At 42.9% G+C, this 23268-nt stretch overlaps 1 protein-coding gene across 1 annotated transcript in view; it reads left to right on the top strand.

Moving 5' to 3' along the window:
* Positions 1-18605, top strand: part of LOC100375549 (tuberin-like) — a 66482-nt gene extending 47877 nt beyond the window's left edge. The window contains 11 exon segments of the mRNA XM_085502005.1: positions 2220-2329; positions 2536-2733; positions 3094-3812; positions 4323-5019; positions 7061-7139; positions 7853-7939; positions 8209-8395; positions 15422-15561; positions 16897-16975; positions 17443-17525; positions 17829-18605. Coding sequence (XP_085358131.1) covers positions 2220-2329; positions 2536-2733; positions 3094-3812; positions 4323-5019; positions 7061-7139; positions 7853-7939; positions 8209-8395; positions 15422-15561; positions 16897-16975; positions 17443-17525; positions 17829-18062 — 2613 coding nt within the window. The 3' untranslated portion in view covers positions 18063-18605.
* Positions 18606-23268: the final 4663 nt, after the last annotated feature.

The following is a 23268-nucleotide window of genomic DNA, read 5'->3' as shown; positions in this document are numbered from 1 at the left end:
ATGACCTAGATGAAAAATTTTTTAAAAATAAATATAAATTGCATAAACGAGGGGTGAACGCAAAAGTCTTGTAATTTTATATCGGAATCACAACAGGCTGAAGGCAAGTCTAAATTAGTAAATATGACCCTGAGTTGCAATTTTTTCTTTGCCTCGTCTGTCATTGGCGTATTTGCTTTCTTTCTTTTTATTGCCATTGCGTTAGTAAGATGGTGTTATTAAAATAGAATATAGACTTAGAAAATAAAACGATTTCTCAGACGAAGTCTTGACTGATAATAATGTTGACAATGGACGTTAGATTAATATGCATTGTTTGCGACAGGAAGCTTGTCACCCGTTCTATCAGAATCGTCAACAACAGAGTATTACCGGTAGTATACATATACATGTTTAATAGAAACATTATGCAAATATTAACGAAACGGTAGTAGTGTTAGCGTTTGAGCACTTGTCTTTCCGAAATTTCGAAAAGCTTGGATGATGAATCAAGGTAGAAAATAACCGTTTTATCAATTATTGAAAAATCAAGATAAAAAAAAAAATTCCCCTTCCCGCTACATTAAGATCATTGTGGACCACCGAAATTAAAAAAAATAAACCATAATTTTCAGTAATACTGACTTCGAAAATTATGATACAAAAATAATTCCATTCATACCACAAACCAACGCCGTTTTTGTTTACTATTCACAACTGTTGCAAAGTATTTCATTCCTGGTTAAAATACCAGCTAATCGATCGTAGACCACAAGTTTGGAGTCCTTTTACGATCTAAACGAAGGCAGACGATTACAAACAACTGCTGTCATGGCAAAACGTTGCACATCGTGAATGATTTTTTTTCACTGCATGCAAATTATTTTCCCTGATGCACTTAACCACCGTCCCTCAACACCGTGTTGAGGGACAGTGACTTAACAAAGTCAAAGCTGACGTACAACATTCGTTGCAGAACGCGTGAAAAGTACTTCGCGTTCCACACGCTTTGAAGCTAATGAGCATAGTCGTCAGGACGAAGCCTTACAACTCAAAGATGGCGATAACGTTACACCGTAAATATGCAGTCAAAACCAACGTGCACAATACACTATTTAAGTTTTCTAGCCACCGGTGTGATGTGTCTAATCACCGTAAACCATGTGTCATTTGTTTGGTCCCACAATGTGTCTTCCATGTGCTTGCCGATCACCGAACAGTGCGGCATGTCGCCGGTACATAGTGTTTACACACTTTTTTTTTACCGTACCATTTTTACCATTTAAAACTTAATTTCGACCCACCAACCAATAGGAATCGTGCTCTTCACAGAGTGCAATAATCGACATTCGGCGGGTCGCACAATCGCGTCGCAGAGTTAGTTTTTAGACCCCAATACATACATGAAAAGGGGGCTTATAATTCGGTATCCGTCTGTGTGTTCGTCTGGAGTCGTATTTAAGAATCCCTTGCACCGATTCCGTTCATTCTTTGCATGTGCCTCGTACTTTATGTGGGACATATGCACATGCAGTGGTTTAGCGATTCAATTCAAAATGGCCGACTGGAAGCCATCTTGTTTTTTGGACATGCTTTGTCAGTTTTCATTCAAACTTGGTACATAGATTATACATGTTAGGATACATGTCCATGACGATTTATTTCACAATTGGATCAAAGATGGCCGACTTGCAGCCATCTTGTTTTTTTGAAAAAGTCGTATTTTGGACATGCTTTGTCAGTTTTCATTCAAATTTAGTACATAGATCATACATGTTAGGATATATGTCCCTGACCGTCCGTGAGTTCCTGAGTCTATCCGTCCGTCTGTCCGTCCGTCCATCCGTCTGTCCGTCCGTCAGTCTGTCTGTCCAGAGTCATATTTCAGAATCCTGTGGACCGATTCCGTTCATTCTTTGCATGTGCCTAGTACCTTAAGTGGGACATATGCACATGCAGTGGTTTAGCGATTTGATACAAAATGGCCGACTGGCAGCCATCTTGTTTTTTGAAAATGTTGTATTTTGGACATGCTTTGTCAGTTGTCATTTAAACTTGGTACATAGATTATACATGTTAGGATACATGTCCATGACGATTTATTTCGCAATTGGATCAAAGATGGTCGACTGGCAGGCATCTTGTTTTGGTTTTTTTATGCGGTATCTTGGACGTGCTCCGTCAGTTTTCATTCAAATTGTTTTTATCAGCAATTGTTACAAGTTCTGTTTTAATTGCAGGGTTTACGATCCAATGCTTTACCGTTGTTCGATAAATCTGACCCTGTCTTGTCATCAGAAGTACGTTTGCATCGTAGTAGTAGTTTAACAGAAAGGACACCGCTAAAGGGGTAAGAATGAACAATGGATCGTATTTATGCCATATCTATGCTGCATGTCTACATGAAGAATACTGTACTGTACAATCAAATGTTTTGGTTTGATTTTAAACTTTCTGTCAAACTTTGCGTAAATATTTTGTACTGCCTAAAGTTTGGCCAAATACATTATGAGTTGCATTGGATTTAAGGCATGTGTTGGTGTCTACTATTTTCAGGTCATACATATCCAGTCAACCTACCACACCCACTACAGCTACAGGCCCTGGTGGAAGAGGAAGAGGAATGACTCAAGATGTTATAAAAACAGAAACACCAGATGAATTATTGAATCATTTACATTTAGAGCTCACAGAGACGTGTATTGATCTCATGGCCAGATATGCATTCTCAACTTGTGCTGCTATGCCAAGAAGGTTTGTTCTCAAATTTGCATCGTGGTATACATTATACATCCCTTGTATCACAGTGTTATGTTACCTATGCAGTAGATGTTAATTATTTTGTTCTTCAAAAGCTTGAAAGGGTCTGGGAAGACATAAAAAGAAAAAGAAATATCGCTTTATGGTTTCACACAGTTTTATCTTGACTTGTCATGTGAGCTACAAACAAATGATATACAAGCATTTGTCGCCTGTGTTACTGATGCTTAGAAGAACCTTGATTTGACCAATTTAATAAAAAGCTCAATTGGCTTATTCTATCCTGGTGTACAAAATTAATCTGATTTTTGATTTCTGATCAATATCATTTCATGTGCAATGTTGTAATGGCAGATCACCTGTTGCTGAATTCCTTCTTGCTGGTGGACAGTCTCAGTCTTGGCTGCTTGGCAACAAATTGGTCACCATAACAACCACTGGAAGTGGATTAAACGGCAACAAGAGTGGGCTGTGTGATAAATGCACAACTCTGCTGCGTAGAAAGGAGACACCAATGCCATCACCACGAGAAGAGCAGTCATTACAAGTAGATCTGACTGAAGACCAGCTCAGTGCATCAGTCACGATAGCACAGACAGCAACTCAGCGATTAAGACAAAGGTGCAAATCAGGGAGCAGTAACCGAGTGGACAGCAGTGGAAATCTTATTCCCTTGAAACCATTACCTAGAGAAGATACCAAAGAAGTCAAATATTTATCATTAATCGCTTCAAGAAAATCTCAAGATAGTTTAAACAGTGTTGATAGTGAGAACGGCATAAGCTTTTCTGCTTCAAAGCAAGATGCTGGACTGTCTGGAAGACCTTCACATTTAGAGGTGAAATCACATGACTATACACCCTATTTGTGTAGTTGTTGGTGTCAGGGATGGGCTGAAGTACATATCAGGTGTCCAACTGGAAACACATCTTGGATGATGAAGATTCAGAATCAGCCAACATTAGCACCAACCATGAAAGACTTGCCAATTACTGATTTGTCAGAGATGTTATTGACCAATGTGGAGATGGAGACTGAGCTGATGGATGGATTGACCCCAAGGTCACCCAGGGGTGAGATACACTTTCAAATTTCTGTTCACTCAATTGCCTTGTTGGCAAATATTAGGAAAAACTGCAGTTTGGTTTATATTATAATAACAGTGTACGTCATTGCTGTACATTATCAGACGATTGAGTATATGTATTACTCCAATGATCTGAATCTGCATAACATTTTGACTTTAAATTTGGCAATGTATAATTATGCAACTTTTTTTCATGTGTGACATAAAAATGAAATCAATTATAAATAACCAACAATCTTAAACAAAGCACTTCACATAACATTCATTTAATATTAGATGTGTCTTACAAATATTTTATTTCACAGTGTCGAGCATGGATGTGTATAACTTTGAAATGTTTTACTGTTTGTCAGCTTTGCGTCCTTGGAAAATCTACTATCACCTTCAGATTGAATGTTTTAAATATACATAATCACTGCCAAGTCAAATGTTTTCAAAATATGTGATCACCACTAAATCTAATGTTTTAAACATAATGTTTAATAATTTCTTGCAGGAGGTAGCTTTGGCACATCTGAAAAAAAAGTTCCTCAACTCACAACGGAGGCTTCCTTAGAACTTTTAGATAAAACAGCGACTGTAAAAAAACTGTTCCCACTCCGGAGAAGCAATTCCTCTCCTGGTCTACTAGGTAAAACAGATGGAGGGGAGGAGCAACACTGTGCAGAACTGCCTGATGTCAAACCTAGTGAAGAAGATGATCAGTTTAAAAGGATGAAGATGAGACAATCAAAGTCTGCCATTGATCCAATGGAGTCTGTGAGAAAATACAGTGATCCAACAACAATGAAGGCAATAATGGACGCTAGAAAACGACGCAGCCCAATTAAAATTGGGAGCAAACCATCAAAAAGTGATGAAGTTCAAAGAAATACCAGTGTTGTCAAAAAAGACGATACTCCTATGAAAGCCAAAAGTGCGACTGAAATTGCACAGGCTAGATCCCGTCAAATTTCCAGTAAAATTAGGATGGGACAGTTAGAGAAACAGCCAAATTCCATTGATCTCCCTGTGGCCACAGTAGCAGAAGAGCAATGCCAAGAAGATTCACTACCCCCTCTGAGAAGAGCACGTGGATACACAGTGTCTGTTATGTCTCCTGCCAAACATCAATATCTTAAAAGAGAGTCTCCAATGGACATTCGAAAGAAGAGATCAACTACGATTAACGATGCAAATAATTTAAATCCAAGGTATGTGGTTATACAATGTATGTGTATGTTTCATTCTGTTTATATTTATTCAAGGTTTCTTTCATACATTCCAAATAAAATTCTATCATATTATATATCATATATAAGTGGAATGATCTTCTTGCTTAGCACTTAGATAAATGCAAGCTCACGAACTGCAATTATTCTATGTACAATTAATATACAAATACATTCAAGAAACATTGAATTGTTTTTTATGATGTTAATTATTGATCATAACAGGTGATACTTATCCAGTAAATGTTCCAATTGCACATGTCATGTAGAATTGTTTGTATGGTAGCATTGTAACACCCATTGAACAATGACATAATAATATAATTCAGCGAAAACTACGATTGACCCACTGGACAATGACATAATAATATAATTCAGTGAACAATACGATTGACCCACTGGACAATGACATAATAATATAATTCAGCGAACACTGCGATTGACCTACTGGACAATGACATAATAATATAATTCAGCGAACACTTTGATTGACCCACTGGACAATGACATAATAATATAATTCACGAACACTACGATTGACCCACTGGACAATGACATAATTATATAATTCAGCGAACACTACGATTGACCCTCTGGACAATGACATAATAATATAATTCAGCGAACACTACAATTGACCCACTGGACAATGACATAATAATATAATTCAGCGAACACTGCGATTGACCTACTGGACAATGACATAATAATATAATTCAGCGAACACTACGATTGACCCACTGGACAATGACATAATAATATAATTCAGTGAACAATACGATTGACCCACTGGACAATGACATAATAATATAATTCAGCGAACACTGCGATTGACCTACTGGACAATGACATAATAATATAATTCAGCGAACACTACGATTGACCCACTGGACAATGACATAATAATATAATTCACGAACACTACGATTGACCCACTGGACAATGACATAATTATATAATTCAGCGAACACTACGATTGACCCTCTGAACAATGACATAATAATATAATTCAGCGAACACTACAATTGACCCACTGGACAATGACATAATTATATAATTCAGCGAACACTGCGATTGACCTACTGGACAATGACATAATAATATAATTCAGCGTACACTGCGATTGATCCACTGGACAATGACATAATAATATAATTCAGCGAACACTACGATTGACCCTCTGGACAATGACATAATAATATAATTCAGCGAACACTACAATTGACCCACTGGACAATGACATAATAATATAATTCAGCAAACACTACGATTGATCTACTGAACAATGACATAATAATATAATTCAGCGTACACTGCGATTGACCCACTGGACAATGACATAATAATATAATTCAGCGAACACTACGATTGACCTACTGAACAATGACATAATAATATAATTCAGCGAACACTACGATTGACCTACTGGACAATGACATAATAATATAATTCAGTGAACACTACGATTGACCCACTGGACAATGACATAATAATATAATTCAGCGAACACTATGATTGACCCTCTGGACAATGACATAATAATATAATTCAGTGAACACTACGATTGACCCACTGGACAATGACATAATAATATAATTCAGCAAACACTGCGATTGACCCACTGGACAATGACATAATAATATAATTCAGTGAACACTGCGATTGACCCACTGGACAATGACATAATAATATAATTCAGTGAACACTACGATTGACCCACTGGACAATGACATAATAATATAATTCAGCAAACACTATGATTGACTCACATTACCCTCACATGACTTGAATATGTACTGATATATCGTATTCAATATACAACCCTGAATCTGTATATTTAACACAAAATGCAGCCCTAAATATGTATACTGTATTATATTGTGAATGTTCTAGTGTTCAGAGAGCCAAACGGTACATTTACAAGAAAGGATGAGACCTACACATGTATATTACCGGTACTAGGTATATTTGCTACATCTAGCTACTTCAAACTATTCTAAACTATTTTTTGTATATTTGACAGTTTTGTGTTTCTACAGCTGTACCATTCTTCATTCTTCGGTACCGGCTCTGACAAACCGCTTCTTCTGCCACAGACTCAGGTTTGTGCCAATCTATTTAACACTACTTTTTACAAAAACCACATTACTGCGATCAGGGTTTGTATGTAACCAAGAAAAATTATGTTCATTTGGTCTTTGAGGTATTGCGGTTCCTGTCTTCAAATAAGCTCCTGGAGGGAACAATGTTCATCTCTAACATTTTTAATGTCCTATTTTTTCCCACTAAACTGTTAATGCAAACCTTTCACATTTTTTTATTGTTTTGATAAAGTTGGATCAAGTCAACATAATTTTTGATTGGTTAAATGTCTTAATCAAAATTTTGGAGAAAAAAATGATGTGTGAATGATTCATGTGTTTGGCAAGTGGTCCCCTTAGGAACATCTACTTTGTGATGACATTTACAAAAATGTATTAGCTTTGTAGTTGGCATTATTTGACTCGCTCGATAACTGTAAACTGAGAAAATCTGTCACTTGTTTATAAATAAAAGCACTACAGTCACCACACAGCACGCATTCAAATTACATTTTTTTTACACACATTGTATGGGTCGCTTATAGATGATTGTTGCGTAGTGTAATTGCAGTCAAATGGTAAAACACACAATACATTTGGTATTTAGTGAAGAACATACAAAACAACCAGGATACCTGCTTTAATTTGTGGCTGAGATAAAATTATACAAGTTTACTTCTCAACACAAAATAAATGATGCTGTTAGTTTAACCTAAATTGTATTTTCTGAACAGGTGATAGAAAGAGCTGTGAAAGTAATAGATCGTATACCTCCATATGAGACTCACAAGATAGGTGTGGTCTATGTTGGTCCCGGACAGGTAGGAAGTCATAACTCTTGTCAAATAAAGGATATGCAATTATGTAATTGGTCACTAAGTTGGTTAGTAATTGGTCACTAAATCCTTTGTTTGAAAGGGATTAATAAAAAAAAAATTTGAAACTTATGATAAGTTTCCCAAAGGATGAAAATGAATTTAATTTAATTACTGTGTTTAGTGATGGATTGTTGAAACATTTGAAGACCTACATTATGTTTTAATTGTGGCATGGATGTCACAATTTTATATATATGGGTTTTCTCTTAAAGGTTAACAATCAAGCTGCTATTTTATCAAACATATATGGTTCATCTCGATATGTTGAATTCCTGCGTGGACTGGGAAAACTGATAAACTTAAAAGATTCCGAGGCAAATGAGATTTATACTGGTGGTTTAGATTGTACTGGTTATGATGGCAAATTTGCCTACAGCTGGCAGGATGATGTCATGCAAGGTGAGTTAGCTGGATGGATGATGTCATGCAAGGTGAGTTAGCTGGCAGGATGATGTCATGCAAGGTGAGTTAGCTGGATGGATGTCATGCAAGGTGAGTAAGCTGGTAGGATGATGTCATGCAAGGTGAGATAGCTAGTAGGATGATGTCATGCAAGGTGAGTTAGCTGGCAGGATGATGTCATGCAAGGTGAGTAAGCTGGTAGGATGATGTCATGCAAGGTGAGTTAGCTTGTAGGATGATGTCATGCAAGGTAAGTTAGCTGGCATGATGATGTCATGCAAGGTGAGTTAGCTGGTAGGATGATGTCATGTAAGGTGAGTTAGCTGGATGGATGATGTCATGCATGGTGAGTTAGCTGGAAGGATGATGTCATGCAAGGTGAGTTAGCTGGCATGATGATGTCATGCAAGGTGAGTTAGCTGGTAGGATGATGTCATGCAAGGTGAGTTAGCTCGTAGGATGATGTCATGTAAGGTGAGTTAGCTGGATGGATGATGTCATGCATTGTGAGTTAGCTTGTAGGATGATGTCATGTAAGGTGAGTTAGCTGGAAGGATGATGTCATGCAAGGTGAGTTAGCTTGTAGGATGATGTCATGCAAGGTGAGTTAGCTGGAAGGATGATGTCATGCAAGGTGAGTTAGCTTGTAGGATGATGTCATGCATGGTGAGTTAGCTGGAAGGATGGTGAGTCGGACCGTAGATAATTAATTAGGTTATTGTTACATGTCATACTGGTTTTGATCATATTAATTCACTACGTTCAATTACCCACCATAGACTCCAATCAGTCAAAATGACTATTTTGAACTGTAGGCATTAATCAGCGATTCTGCCGGTGACGGAGAGATAGAATCTAGGTCAGGGGAAACCCCAAGATTCTCTTTCCCTTACGTCACGAACCACGTGACTGAGGCCATATGGCAGTGCCATAGACGGCTGTACAAATCACTCTTCTTTTTTCTCCGCATCTGCGGGGATGAAGTTTTAGTGGCTCTGCTGGATCGCCTGCCTTTTTTCCTGTTCGGATTTCTAGCTTGGGTTGTTGCTGCTGCACGGCATCCGACATTGTAGCTGGTAGGATAAGTTTTCCATGTCATTTTACCGTCGTGTCGTTTTTCCCCTTTGTGTGTAGTATTTTTCACAACAAAGAAATTAAAACCCGGCGGCACCTTTTACAACTGTATTTCATTTTTTCCCTCATACATGTCGTCTTTTATTTGCAATGTATTTAGCAATGTATGGATGTAATGACAGCACCAGGGCTGGCTGCTGTTTTTCTTTTGGTCTCCTCGCGTTTCGAGTCGACTGAGCAGTGGTTATATTCAGAATTTACCAGCATAGAACCCGCATCCGAGATACTCTGTCATAGCTGGGTTCGGGGTTTTTGCGTCAAGGTGTGTGTTTTTCACTGGAGTTCTGAGGCCAGAGATTTTCTTTCAGAGCCATCAAAATCGCTGAGACTGACCGCGTCACAGCAAGGTCGCGCGCGTGTCCAGTAAACAAATCGGTTAAAGTGAGTTGCGTGTTTGGCATGAGTGGAAAGTCCTCACACTCGGCTACCGGTTGTACTAGGACATCGAGTAGGAGGCCCGTTGGTGGAGGTGCCGATATTTTTCTCGGTCTCCCCGCTGATCGGAGGGCATCCTCACAGTCTGTTTTTTCAGGCGGTGGTTTACCCGATTTTACCGGCTGTAGCGAGGCTGTGCCCCTGGAGGCTTTCCTCATGTGGAGCCTGCTGCAGGTCCCTTTGTGGGCCCTTCCTCGCACGGCGCCGGATTTGCCTCCGAGTTGAGGGCTTTGGTCGAGGGACTGTCGGGGCAATTGCGTCCCTGGTAGGCTGGGTAGATCAGACGCAGTCTCCACTGCGGCCCCTCGGTGGGCAAGCAGGAAGAAACAGGAAAGCATGTGTGCATTCCAACGCGTCTCTTCCGGGGAACCTCCGTTCCCAGCCGCGGCTCTCCCACTATTTTTGGGGGAGGCCGAGGCTCAGGCTCATTGCACTGGGCCTCCTCTGGAGCCTCGGGCACTGAATGCCAACAGGGTGCTGGCCGCCAAGCCTCCGATTTCGGGGCAGGGCTTTCAGGGCAAGGCACACATTGACCCCCCCTACTTTCAGCCAGCTAGGGTTCGTCACGCGGTAACGGTACAAGGGTAACGAATTTATCCTTGTGTCCGGTCTCCGCTGTGGGTTTTGACTCCCTTCTTACCGACCCACGGGCGTCCCCAGAGGGAACCGTCCCTGTCATGAGACGCACAGTCGAACACGCTCCCTCTCACATATTTAAAGTGGAAGGAGACGCAGTTCGCTCGCATCGGATACAGCCGGTACTCCGGGCGGTCCCTCAGAGTCTTCCATTCGTATGACTCGGTGAGCCAAGCTTTTTGGGGTGATGCGAAGTATCATCGATCCCAGTGATACGATGTAAATGCCCCCACCCTTGATCCTAAGGCGACCACCTAAGGTTGCTTCAACATTTATGGGATCACGGGCGTCGGGATCCAAAGCAACCCCGTCGGCACATTCTCTCTCTGTTCGTCTGAGTGCGGAGGGGGGCGCAGAGAACGCAAACTGTGTTGATGGGCGGCATTGGTCAGCCGCGGAGGATGTAATGCTTAAGGCCCCCGGGTGGGGAAAACATTAGGCAACACTTCTCGCTGGACCAAACGCTACCCGGTCGGTGTGGTTTTGGGATCAGACCCCATAGCGTGGGATGAGACCAAAACGCCCCCAACCGGATCCCAAGGCTCCTTCCCCAGTACCACGAATTTGGCAAACCGGGCAAAGGGGGACAGCCGCATTCCATGGGCATTCTTGCCAATCGAAGACGACCCATCCAGCCCTGAGGGCAGAGGTGCTTAAGCGCATTACTGTGCGCGCCCAGGACTCTGGAGATCGTGGAGGCAGAACGCACCAGGCGACATTTTTACTGGTGGGCCACCGCACAGCTACGTGCGACACCCCCTAGTGTCACCTGGCTCTCTTGGCCGGGGCCACTCCTGTGCTACGAGACGCGGCCTTAGACGCACGTGTTTTCGCTGACAAGTTGAGTCGGGGTACGTCCCCACCTCAGTGACGCAGACTGGACATCCTCCATCCTCTTTGTTCAGGGAATGGTGGGTACAGTCTCGTAGCTTCGGAGTGCAATGAACCAGAGGGTTCAGATCGAATTCGCTAGCCAGTTGGCCCTGCCAAGAGCAAGCGGAGGGCACCCCAAGCACAGAAAACACAACGCCCTAGGGCGTCGTCCGATATCCAGAGTGAGCCAGGAGGCAAGCGCTCATGTGGCATGTGTTCGGCGAGTGGTCAGGTCACAACTTAGTGACTACTTCAGGCCTTGGGGAACTCACCCCCGCAACTGCCAAACACATGGCCACATATCCCTGTCGTACACAGATTGCGCCGGTGTAGTCCGGTTTGGAGACAGCGGATGACCGATCCCTTGACCTTTTCAGGTGGTGACATCCTGAAATCTCCATTTCCCCCCGTCAGTGTCTCCCCTGTTGGGCACTGCCAGGGGACTCAATCAGACAGGAAGTAGCAGTTTGCTGGGAAAAGGCGCCATACACAAGATACATCAGCCGGAACTAAGTCCAGGCTTCTACCCAAATGTGTTCGTAATACCAAATCTACAAGTGGGGGGCATCCAGTTCTGGACCTAGGCAGACTGAATCAGTATGTGCTCCTCGATCGGTTCCACATGTAAATACCGATGCACCCACCGAGTTGCCATCTCTTTCGAAGTGCCCAACTGGGCCAAGTATCCCCCCCCTCCCGTTCGGGTTAGGCACAGCGCCCTACGTGTTAACCCGAGTGATGGAACAGGTAGTGCTGCTGCTTCGCCAGATGTCGGTACACCTCAATCCGTACAGGATTTACTTCACCAGTTGGGATCGTTAGTAAATCGTCAAGTCCCACCTCGACCCAACGTGCAGTTGGTGTCCCTGGGCATGGAGTTTGGACACAGAGGTAAGCTTGGCTTAGCTATTTCAAGCGTGTTGCTTAGCGCTAAGCAGCCTAGCTGAATGCCTAGTCAGCGTTTCCTCAGTGTCCCTCCGAGAACTAATGCGGATCATCGGAATGATGACCTCAGTTCAAAGGGTCGTTCCCCAGGCCGTACTACGCAGCCGCCCGGTATAATGCTTGTTATAACGCCGAGCTCTCCTATGGGAACTAGATAGGCGGGTTTCGATCTCGAACCAAGGGAAGGAAGCCCTGCCCTGGTGGTTGTTACTGGCCAACCTCGGATATGGGGGCCCCTTAGACCCTCTCGCCGCAGGTATGACTCTGGTAACAGATGCCTCCCCCCCCCCAGGGTTGGGGAGCGCATCTATTGAACCAACAAGCCCAAGGATATGGCCCCCGCACTAGTTTCGGGACTACCATATCAACCGGCTCGAACTGAGAGCAGTGTACTTAGCACTACCACGCTTTCTACCCATTGTTCGAGACCACAGAGTCCTGCTCCGCACAGGCAACAAAGCGGTGATCTCCTTCAAGAAGGAGGGGGGACGCATTCCCCATCGTTGTCAGTCCTAGCGGAGCAAATCCTCCTTTGGTGTCTGGAATACAATGTGGAGCTAACCGCACACCACCTTCCAAGCGTGAGAAACAGGATGACTCCGTCTCCAGAATACGGAGTGGCTGATACCCCAGTGGGTAGCCTCCAGGCTGTTTCGACTGTGGGACGGTTCAAGGTTGACCGGTTTGCCGCACCCCAGAACGCCAAGCTCCCGACATACGTAACACTCCTGCTGACTCCAGGAGCATGGGCCAGGGTCGCTTTGCTTACCCCGTGGATCCACTTAGTTGTGTATGCCTTTCCTCCCTTTCCGCTAGTTAACCGGGCACCGGAGAAAACTTTGACAGGTGCACACCTGCATATTATCATTGGTCGCACCCAATTGGCCAAGCAAGGCCTAGTTTCCACTTCTGTTGGAAATGCTAGTCGAAACACCAGCAGTGCTTCCGGACTTACCGGACCTGCCGTCCCAACCAGACAGCGCACTACCAACGAGCCCAGCAGGTATCACTTACACGCATAGAGGCTCTCAGTAGACCCGCACATACGAAAGCCTTATCTGAGCAGGCTGCCAACGTCCTGACCAGGGCGAACAGGGATTCCACCAATGCGGCCTACATTTCTAGGCTGCGAGCATACACTGATTGGTGGAGCAGAAGGGAGATTGATCCATACCATCCCTCAATTGGCCAGGTAGCAGGCTCCTTCGTCCTGTTTGACGAAGTGGGTTTGTCCTACGCAGCGATCATTGGCTACAGGTCGGTCTTGTCCCCCACCACTCAAAACGTACGGGAACAAGACTAGCCGATTGTCCTATTATTAGGAGACTATTTACTGCTTTCCAGACGCCAAGACGGAACCGCCCAACTGGGACTTGTCGGCTGTGTTGTCTGCTCTAAGCAGACCGCCCTTTGAGCCTCTCCGATCAGCACCACTCAAATTTTTGACGTGGAAAATAGTCTTCCTACTGGCCCTAGCCTCAGGTAGACGTCGGCCAGAGCTGGGGGCATTGTCCTTCTCGGATGATGTACCGCCGTTATGGACAATCAAGTTGTGCTAAAGACACGAATCGGGTTTCTCGCCTAGAACTAAATCCCAGAACACGATCCTCACCCGATCGTCATCCCCCGGCTGTCAAATTGTGTCTGCTTCTCTACCCGGTTCGAGCACAGAGTTTGCCACCAAACCGTACTAAGGAGTTGGAACGGGGTGCCAGGCACATATCTTTGTGTTATGGCCCAGGCAGGCAGGATAGGCCGGCCTCCCCAACTTCCATAACCAGGTGGTTTACTGCGTCTGTATCAGAGGTCTATAATACTTCCTCGACACAGAACTTGCAGAGAAACCAAGTATGAGCGCATGAGGTCTGTGCGATTGCTAGCTCGCTAGTGCTAGCGTCAGGCGCCCCCCCTCGAGCACTTATGGAGGGCAGGCTTCTGGAGAACGCAGAACGTCTTTATCAACTACCACCTAAGAGACACTGAACCCATTGAAAAGGGTCTCTCTAGGTTGGGTCCCGTCGTAGTGGCTCAGTCTTGGTTTGCTGACCCAGCCCGAACGACCGCTGGGGTCAGTGCGCATAGGCAATAACTCAGTCCGGCATTTTATGCGGACAGATTTCTCTACCATCAGCACTCCCTCGAAGCTCCTAGGTTCCACTTTGCGGCCTATGCCCTCATGCAGAACTGTTTCGGTCTTTACTTCGAAAGCTTACTACCCCCCAGAATTGGGTTGGGGTCTGGCTTTTTCGGGCACACCGAACCCTGTCACCGTAGCAGCATTTTGGCTTCTTGCTCCGGGGACAGCACAGGCAAGGTAAGACACCACCCTTTTTTGAGTCTTAACTAGGATATTGAGTGATTTTTGTAGAGTGTTTCATCCCGGACTGGGAAAAGACTTTTCATCACTTTTCTGTTTGCTCGGAAAACCCGCCACCTATCAGCGTCTGACTCTGCCTACAGTTCAAAATAGTCATTTTGACTGACCGGAGTCCATGGTGGGTAATTGAATGTAGTGAATTTAGGTGAGGGTTCTCCGAACCCGCCTATTCACATAGTTCATACCCACCCATAGACTCCGAGTCCCCCCCCCCCCAACCACCCCACTCTTTCCGTAGCGTTGGTCTAAGTCCTTGATGCGGAGAGAAAGGAACCAGAGTGATTTGTACAGCCGTCTATGGCGCTGCCATATGGCCTTGGTCACGTGGTTCGCGACGTAAGGGAAAGAGAATCTTGGGGTCATGTGGCTTCACCTGACCTAGATTATATCTCTCCGTCACTGGCAGAATCGCTGATTAATGCCTACAGTTCAAAATAGTCATTTTGACTGACCGGAGTCTATGGTGGGTATGAACTATGTGAATAGGCGGGTTCGGAGAACCCTCGCCTAATTTAATTGAAATGCAATGCCATGCCATATAGAGTACGTAAGTATGCATGTTATTACACAGTCTGTAGTTCAGTTCACATATGACATTCATGTCTGCCTTTCCTGTATTTCAGTTATCTTCCATGTTGCTACACTGATGCCAAATAGAAGTTCTGATCCCAACTGTAATGAGAAAAAGCTTCACATTGGTAATGACTTTGTTACAATCATTTATAACGACAGTAATCAACAGTATCAACTTGGCACAATAAAGGTAACATGCATGCACTATCTTACCATTTTTATCACCTCATGATTAGGGGGTGTGATTGTTAATTAAATAAATAAATACATGACACACAATAAACATATGAGCAGACAGATTAATCAATACATGTATATCGCTATAGTGTGAAGTTTATAAGCTTTTACATTATGATGAAATAAACATGTGATATGAACAAGAAAGTGCATGTGTCACCCATAAATCTAGGCTTGTACACATAATCTGATAACTTTACCAATATCAGAAGACATAATTATAAAGAATTAATCATAATTTTCGGATTAACTGCACACATATCAGGTTTTATTTCAGATGTTGAAATATTTTTTGCATTCAGTCCACGTTTTTCTCCACATTAAAAAACAGTATTAATTAAACAAACCTTGAACACATTGCATCAAGTCAACAATCAGGAAGAAAAACCCAGGAATCTCACTGATTAAAAAGGAATATTGATGAAAATAAAATACTGCATCTAAATCAAATCTAGATCAAAGATTCAGATTGTTTGCATATACTTATAGAAAATTATAAACAGAACATACTAGAATATAGAAAGACACAACTATGTAAACCTCTGATCACATTTTGAGTAGTCTGATAGCTAACACAGTTTGGGCATGCAATACCTTGGGAAATTTTTTGGTTGATTTCAACAAGTGGTCACAAAGGCTAGCTGAAATTTAGTGAACGAAAAGTGGAGATGGAGTGAAATGAGTACTGTCCGTATATCAGAATTTGTTATTCATAAAATGCTTTGATTCAATTTGACGTCTAGGTAAGAATCTGAATCATATATCCTGTGTTGAATGAATTTCTGATTTCTGACTATTCCATGATGGTGAACTATGACACCTTGTTTCATGGCCTCTATGTGCTGATATTAGGACCATTTAATATTATGTGTCACATAGTATAGTAATATGTAGCAGGCAATGCCTGGCGGGTGAGCTCATTCAAGCAAGTTTAGTGATTTGCTAAAAAAAAAGAACCAACGTAGCCATATAACGTCAATGTGATGAACTGTGGAAATCAAGTTATTAGTTCACACTCGAGTTGAACAGGATTCAGTATTATTGCATAATCAGTGAACAAAGTTCTAATTATTTTTTGTTATAAATGAGCTGTTTTGCTTTGCATAATTTGTGAAATAAACAAACAAATTGGCACCTCCCATTCACCAAACTCAAATTCTTAGGGCATGTAGATAGCTCTACACTCTTCTCTAGATACTCATGTTATCTATATTGCTCACTTCACAACCAGCTTTCAACCGCTCACGCTGCATTCGTTATTAACACTAAGTTCAAATCAAATTTACAGGGTCAGTTTAACTTTGTTGAAATTGTAATTCAACCTGTGGATAATGAGAGCAATACAGTTACTGTTCAAGCCAGAGAAGGTAAACTGTTAAATGTAAACTTATTCTGAGGTTATTCTTTGTAACTAACATTCATCAAAGTAAATGGACTCACATGCAGTTTATGTCCATATTATGTCAAGATATTTTATAACAGCTGTACAATGGTTGTCATAACAACATTCTTTGCTTGATATAAGTTCCTATGTGACATATATTTATCATGTAAATTACATAAAATTTTATTGCATGATGAGCACTTCCCTGATGGAATTATATACCAAACCATGGAGGCTTTTAACAGGTCATGTTTTACAGCAGTTAAAATGACAGAAGTAGTAGGTCCATGGTCAAAATAAGACATGTTTCTATAATCTAGCACACAATAAACACATTATTTGATGTATATGTGCTTATAGAATAAAAATATTCTTCTCTTATTTTATGCAAGTTCTGTATGTTGATGTTGTTTTTAGCCAATTCTTTAAATTTAACATTTTTTTTTTCAGATTTGATGGAAAACAGTTGGCCAAAAATAGTGTCAGATAAAAATGTTGCCATGTTAGTCAGACAGATGGCCTTACATGCAAATGTAAGTTTTGAACTTTTAAAGAAATATTTTAAATACAGCACTGCTGTAAATGACTATAACTGATTATAATATGATTTATGTCATTAATAAAATGTGAGAAATTGGCCTAAAAAATCAATACTTGTTGAATTTCATTCTTGTTCCAATGTTCATGGATTGGTTCTTGATCTGAGTTACTAAAGGCAGCCATATTTCCCCCTTATGCCTTGCAACAAAACATTAATATGTGATAAATCTCTCCACCATGATTACACACATCAATGATGCACCACTAATAATTGATGCTTTAATTTGCCTCCCTAGCTGGCCTCATTGATCCACCAGAGTACAAGTCAAGGCAGTGTTGGTAATGCCTACGCCTCCAACTGGTTAGAAAGACTAAGACTCATGAAAAGATTACGTCATAAAATACAACAAGAGCAGCAGAATAGCTTGTCACCATCCTCCTCTACATCACCGTCCTCACCATCACGAAGACATTATGCGACAAGACCAAGAAGTGACTCCAATATTGATGATTTTACAGACTTTGTTTGAATCTGTTAACATATGTACCGGTACAGCTATGTTTTCCTTGAAATAAAATCTAAAAATCATTACACAGTGATCTGTAGATATCAATATAAACCAGGTCTAGACACAAGAATGGCACCAATTGTATTAATATAACCAGGTTCTGACATGTGGATTGGCACCAATTATATTAAATATCACTATACCCACTGGGACCTTTCTGGATACTATGTTGTCAGAGAAACGGTCTGCAAATAGGTGCAGGTGCTTAAGTAATTTGCTTTAATCTGTTGGGGGCTAATGAAATTAGCATGAAAACAAGTTTTATCTGGCAGTTTGGCCAATCAATTGTTTTATTTCATTTCCACATTATTAAATGAAACATTACACTTTGTCTGGGGTAGAGATCCCAGGCAAAAAAACTCTTGTTGATAAATTATTTAAAATTGAATGAATTTTAAATTAACGTTTATTTGACCAGCTACATATTTGTAAACAAACTGGGATGCATGAAGACTAATTAATATGTTATATCATGAATACAAATAAATTATACTTTGAATCTTTGTTGCGTTCATGCTAGCAGATTACTTTATTATTATTATTTATTTTCTATAAATGTTCTGGATAAATAATTGGTCCCCGTTTTCGGACGCCATTCGAAAATGGATTGACAATTGTGCATGCATCCAGACCAATTACATTCAAACTTCACACATACATCATACATAATATACATATGCACATCAATCTGATTCAAGATGGCTGAATGGTGGCCATTTTTGTGCTGAAAAATCATTGAATCAAGCATTCCAGAACTGGATCGTGGCTGTTTACAGATGAATTTTGTTCAAACTTGGTACATATATTGGCCATTATGGGACCTTGATTGGCTGACAGTGCAATCAATATTTCCTCAAGTTTTTGGTTGAATACTGTATGACAAATCAAAGTCCCAATAATAATCCAACTTCACACTCTAGGTATTTGTGTGTATCCTTAGTACCGGTAGATGACTGGCTCCTCCACCATTAATCACGAGAGGGCCTGTTACAGCATCTACAGTACACACACATTCTTGTAGTTACTTTGATGCCTTATGATGGTGAGCAATCCCTGTCCACCAAATGTTTGGAAAGTCTCAGCTGAAAGTATCAACATATGATGGATTAACAGACAGGGAATTGGGGACAGAACATATCAATAAAAATGAACTGAAAGCTCAACCTTCAATCAACGGCAGAACTAGTCTCCTGAGATGCTAAAACATGATAGTTCACAACAGACGGGGACATAGTCACCATTGCTCAATTCCCTGTTATTGAATCAGAAGACGGATGAAGAAGCTACCTTCATTTACTTCCCATGAATAGCACGCATACACTATTGTATTATCCCCAGGAAAACATGAAAGATCAGGTGTTAAAAACCTCAGATTTGTCATGCAGAGTGTGACCACATGTGGATCCTTGAATACACACACACTCTAACAGTCGCTGAGTGTCATATATTGTAGTTTTGCACAATCTGGGAGTTCTTGGAAATTCAATGACGTCCTGCAATGGAACCCCCATTGATGATGTGATGGTAGTCGGCTTTCAAAAAAAAAAAAAAAAAAAAATTTGTTTTTTTAAATGTTTTCGTGCCTGGCGACAGTTCCGGACATTGAATGTCACTGTTGTCTCTCCTGGTCCTGTCTCTTGTAAGTGCAAATTGCAAGTGCTAGTGCTGACACATAGTGCATTTTGCTACAGAAGTCATTTCCTGTTTGGGACTACATGGCATCTCCCTATTAATGCGCTATCTTGGCGTCAACCAGGCTCGGTCGAACACAAGCACCTGCGGACCTTAACCAAGGTTCCCCCAAAGTCGCATTCGTTAGTGAATGAATCTCGGCCAGTGGAATTAGCCTTCCCATTGAGTCTGTGGCACACTCGCCCAGGGTAGGGGTCGACCATTTTGATGTTCAGCCTAAGGTAGAAAAAATATTTATTTCCCACTACTTGAAAGATCTGTTTCCAGACTGTACGGAATAATTGTCGTCACAGACTATGTCCTGACTAATGAGACTAGCAGCTCGCTGCAGTTTCTAACATGTTCTGCGATTCATAATAAGCTGATCTTACTCGCTCCTAGCAGGTGTGGTCATATCAAGAACAAAGACCAGTCTTTGAAACAGGGCATTTGTTGTCTTTAATTGTCCTGTAATGGAGCATTCTGATTGGTCGAAAAGCACTAGGTTGTTTTACAAATATAGTGTGTTCTGTCAATGTGTTAGGAAACCTCACATGGCACATAACTAGCTGAGTTACTCTGAATAGAGTATCAGAAGACTGGCTTGTTCACTGCCTTGTTACCCTGTGGTACATATTGATATTTATTCAAACTTACTTCTTCACAGAATAAATCTCATCCCCTTGTTTTTATTTACAAGAAGTTCATAAGACTGTCACATCTGGGCTGTTTATAATCTTTTGGTGATAGGGTTAGTGCGATTTGAATAATTCAAACGAAAATTTGGATCACCAATGACTCATCATTGTAATGACTATTGCTTATATTATATTATTACTCCATTTTCATTGTCTTTAATGTACACTAGGGACGCAGGGTTTTTATGTATGAGCTGTTTTGAATAATAAAAATCGTATGTAGGACATCTTTGTCTACTGAGGGAGGAGGAGGTCATCAGTTAAAAACTCAGAGATTAGATTTTGAAGGAAAAAAAAATTTGCGTGTCAAGCGCACGTCTGGTCTTGTATCACTACGTTCAATTACCCACCATAGACTCCGGTCAGTCAAAATGACTATTTTGAACTGTAGGCATTAATCAGCGATTCTGCCGGTGACGGAGAGATAGAATCTAGGTCAGGGGAAGCCCCATGACCTCAAGATTCTTTTACCCCTTACGTCACAAACCCACGTGACCGAGGCCACCTGGCAGCGCCACAGGTAGCCGTCCTTCACTCTTAATTTCTCTTCGCCTCAAGTGGAGATGAAATCTAGCGAGCTCTGCTGGATCGCCTGCTTTTTTTCCTGTCCAGATTTATAGCTTGGGTTGTTGCCGCTGCTCGGCATCCGACATGGTAGCTGGTAGGATAAGTTTTTCTTGTCTTTTTTTACCCTCGTGTCGTTTTCCCCTTTGTGTGTAGTATTTTTCACAGCAAAGAAATCAAAATCTGGCGCCACTACGTAGTCACATGTTGATTTCATGGCGGCACCTTTTACAACTGTAATTCGTCTCCCTCATGCACGTTGTCTTTTATTTTTAATGTATTTAGCAATATATCGATGTAATGACAGCTCCAAGGCTCGCTGCCTTTTTCTTCCGGTCCCCTCGTCTTTCGAGCCGACCGTACAGTGGTTTATTCAGGATCTACCAGCATAGAACCCGCATCCGAGATGCTTTGTCGTGGCTACGTGTGGGTTTCAGGGTTTTTTGCGTGAAAGCGTGTTTTATTCACTGGAGTTCTGAGGTCTGAGATTTTCTTTCAGAGCCATCAAAATCGCTGACACTGACCGCGTCACAGCAAGGTCGCGCGTCCAGTAAACAAATCGGTTAAAGTGAGTTGCGTGTTTTGCATGAGTGGAAAGTCTTCACGCTCGGCTACCGGTGTTGAGTAAGAGGTCCGACGGCGGAGGTACCAATATTTTCTCGGTCTCCCCCGCTGATCGGAGGGCATCCTCACAGTCTGTTTTTTCAGGCGGTGTTTTACCCGATTTTACCGGCTGCAGCGAGGCTGTGCCCCTGGAGGCTTTCCTCCTATGGGGCTCGTTGCGGGTCTCTTCGTGGACCCTTCCTCGCACGGCGCCGAGTTTGCCTCCGAGTTGAGGGCTTTGGTCGAAGGACTGTCGGGGCAATTGCATCCCTGGCAGGCCGGGTAGATCAGACGCAGTCCGAGCGAGCTGTCTCCACTGTGTCCCCTCGGTGGGCAAGCAGGAAGAGACACGAAAGCATGTTTGCATTCAAACACATCTCTTCCGGGGAACCCCCGTTCCCAGGCACGGCTCTCCCACTATTTTGGGGGGTGGCCGAGGCCCAGGCTAATTGCCCCGGTCCTTCTCAGGATCCTCGGGCACTGAATGCCAACGGGGTGCTGGCAGCCAAGTCTCCGATCTTGGGGCAGGGCACACGTTGACCCCCCCTACTTTCAGCCAGCTAGGGTTCGTCACGCGGTAATGGTACAATGGTAACGAGTTTTTCCTTGTGTCCGGTCCCCGCTGTGGGTTTTGACTCCTTTCTTACCGACCCACGAGCGTCCCCAGAGGGAACCGACCCTGTCATTAGACGCACAGTCGCTCCCACGCTCCCTCTCACATAAAGTGAAAGGAGATGCAGTTCGCTCGCATCGGATACAGCTGGTACTCCGGGCGTTCCCTCAGAGTCATCCATCTGTATGACTCGGTGAGCCACGCTTTTGGGGTGAGGCGGAGTATCATTGATCCCAGTGATACGATGTATATACCCCCACCCTTGATCCTAAAGCAACCACCTAAGGTTGCTTCAACGCTTATGGGATCACGGGCGTCGGGATCCAAAGCAACCCCGTTGGCAAGTCTCTCCCTGTCCGCCTGAGTGCGGAGTGGGGCGCAGAGCATGCAAACGGTGTTGATGGGCGGCGTTGGTCAGCCGTGGAGGATGTAATGCTTAAGGCCCCCGAGTGGGGATAACATAAGGCAACACTTCCCACTGGACCAAACGCTACCCGGTCGGTGTGGTCTCGGGATCAGACCCCATAGCGTGGGATGAGACCAAAACGCCCCCAACCGGATTCCAAGGCTCCTTCCCCAGACCCGGTACCACGAATTTGGCAAACCGGGCAAAGGGGGATAGCCGCTTTCCATGGGTGTCCTTTCCAATTGAAGACGACCCATCTAGCCCTGAGGGCAGAGTTGCTTGAGCACATTATGCGTGACCAGCACTCTGGAGACCTTGGAGGCAGAACGCACCAGCCTCCTAGACCAGGCAACATTTTTACTGGTGGGCCACCGCACATCTACATGCGACACCCCTTAGTGTCGCCTGGCTCTCTTGGCCAGGGCCACTACCGTGCTACGAGACACGGCCTTAGACGCACGTGTTTTCGCCAACAAGCTGAACCGGGGTACGTCCCCGCCTCAGTGACGCAGACTGGACTTCCTCCACCCTCTTTGTTCAGGGAATGGTGGGTACAGTCTTGGAGCTTTGGAGTGCAATGAACTGGAGGGTTCAGTTTGAATCCGCTAGCCA

This window comes from Saccoglossus kowalevskii, chromosome 8 (assembly GCF_978046115.1).
Source record: "Saccoglossus kowalevskii chromosome 8, keSacKowa6.1, whole genome shotgun sequence".
Classification (NCBI taxonomy): Eukaryota; Metazoa; Hemichordata; class Enteropneusta; family Harrimaniidae; genus Saccoglossus; species Saccoglossus kowalevskii.
Note: the sequence above shows the minus strand (reverse complement) of the source record. Positions and strands in the feature narration are given on the sequence as shown.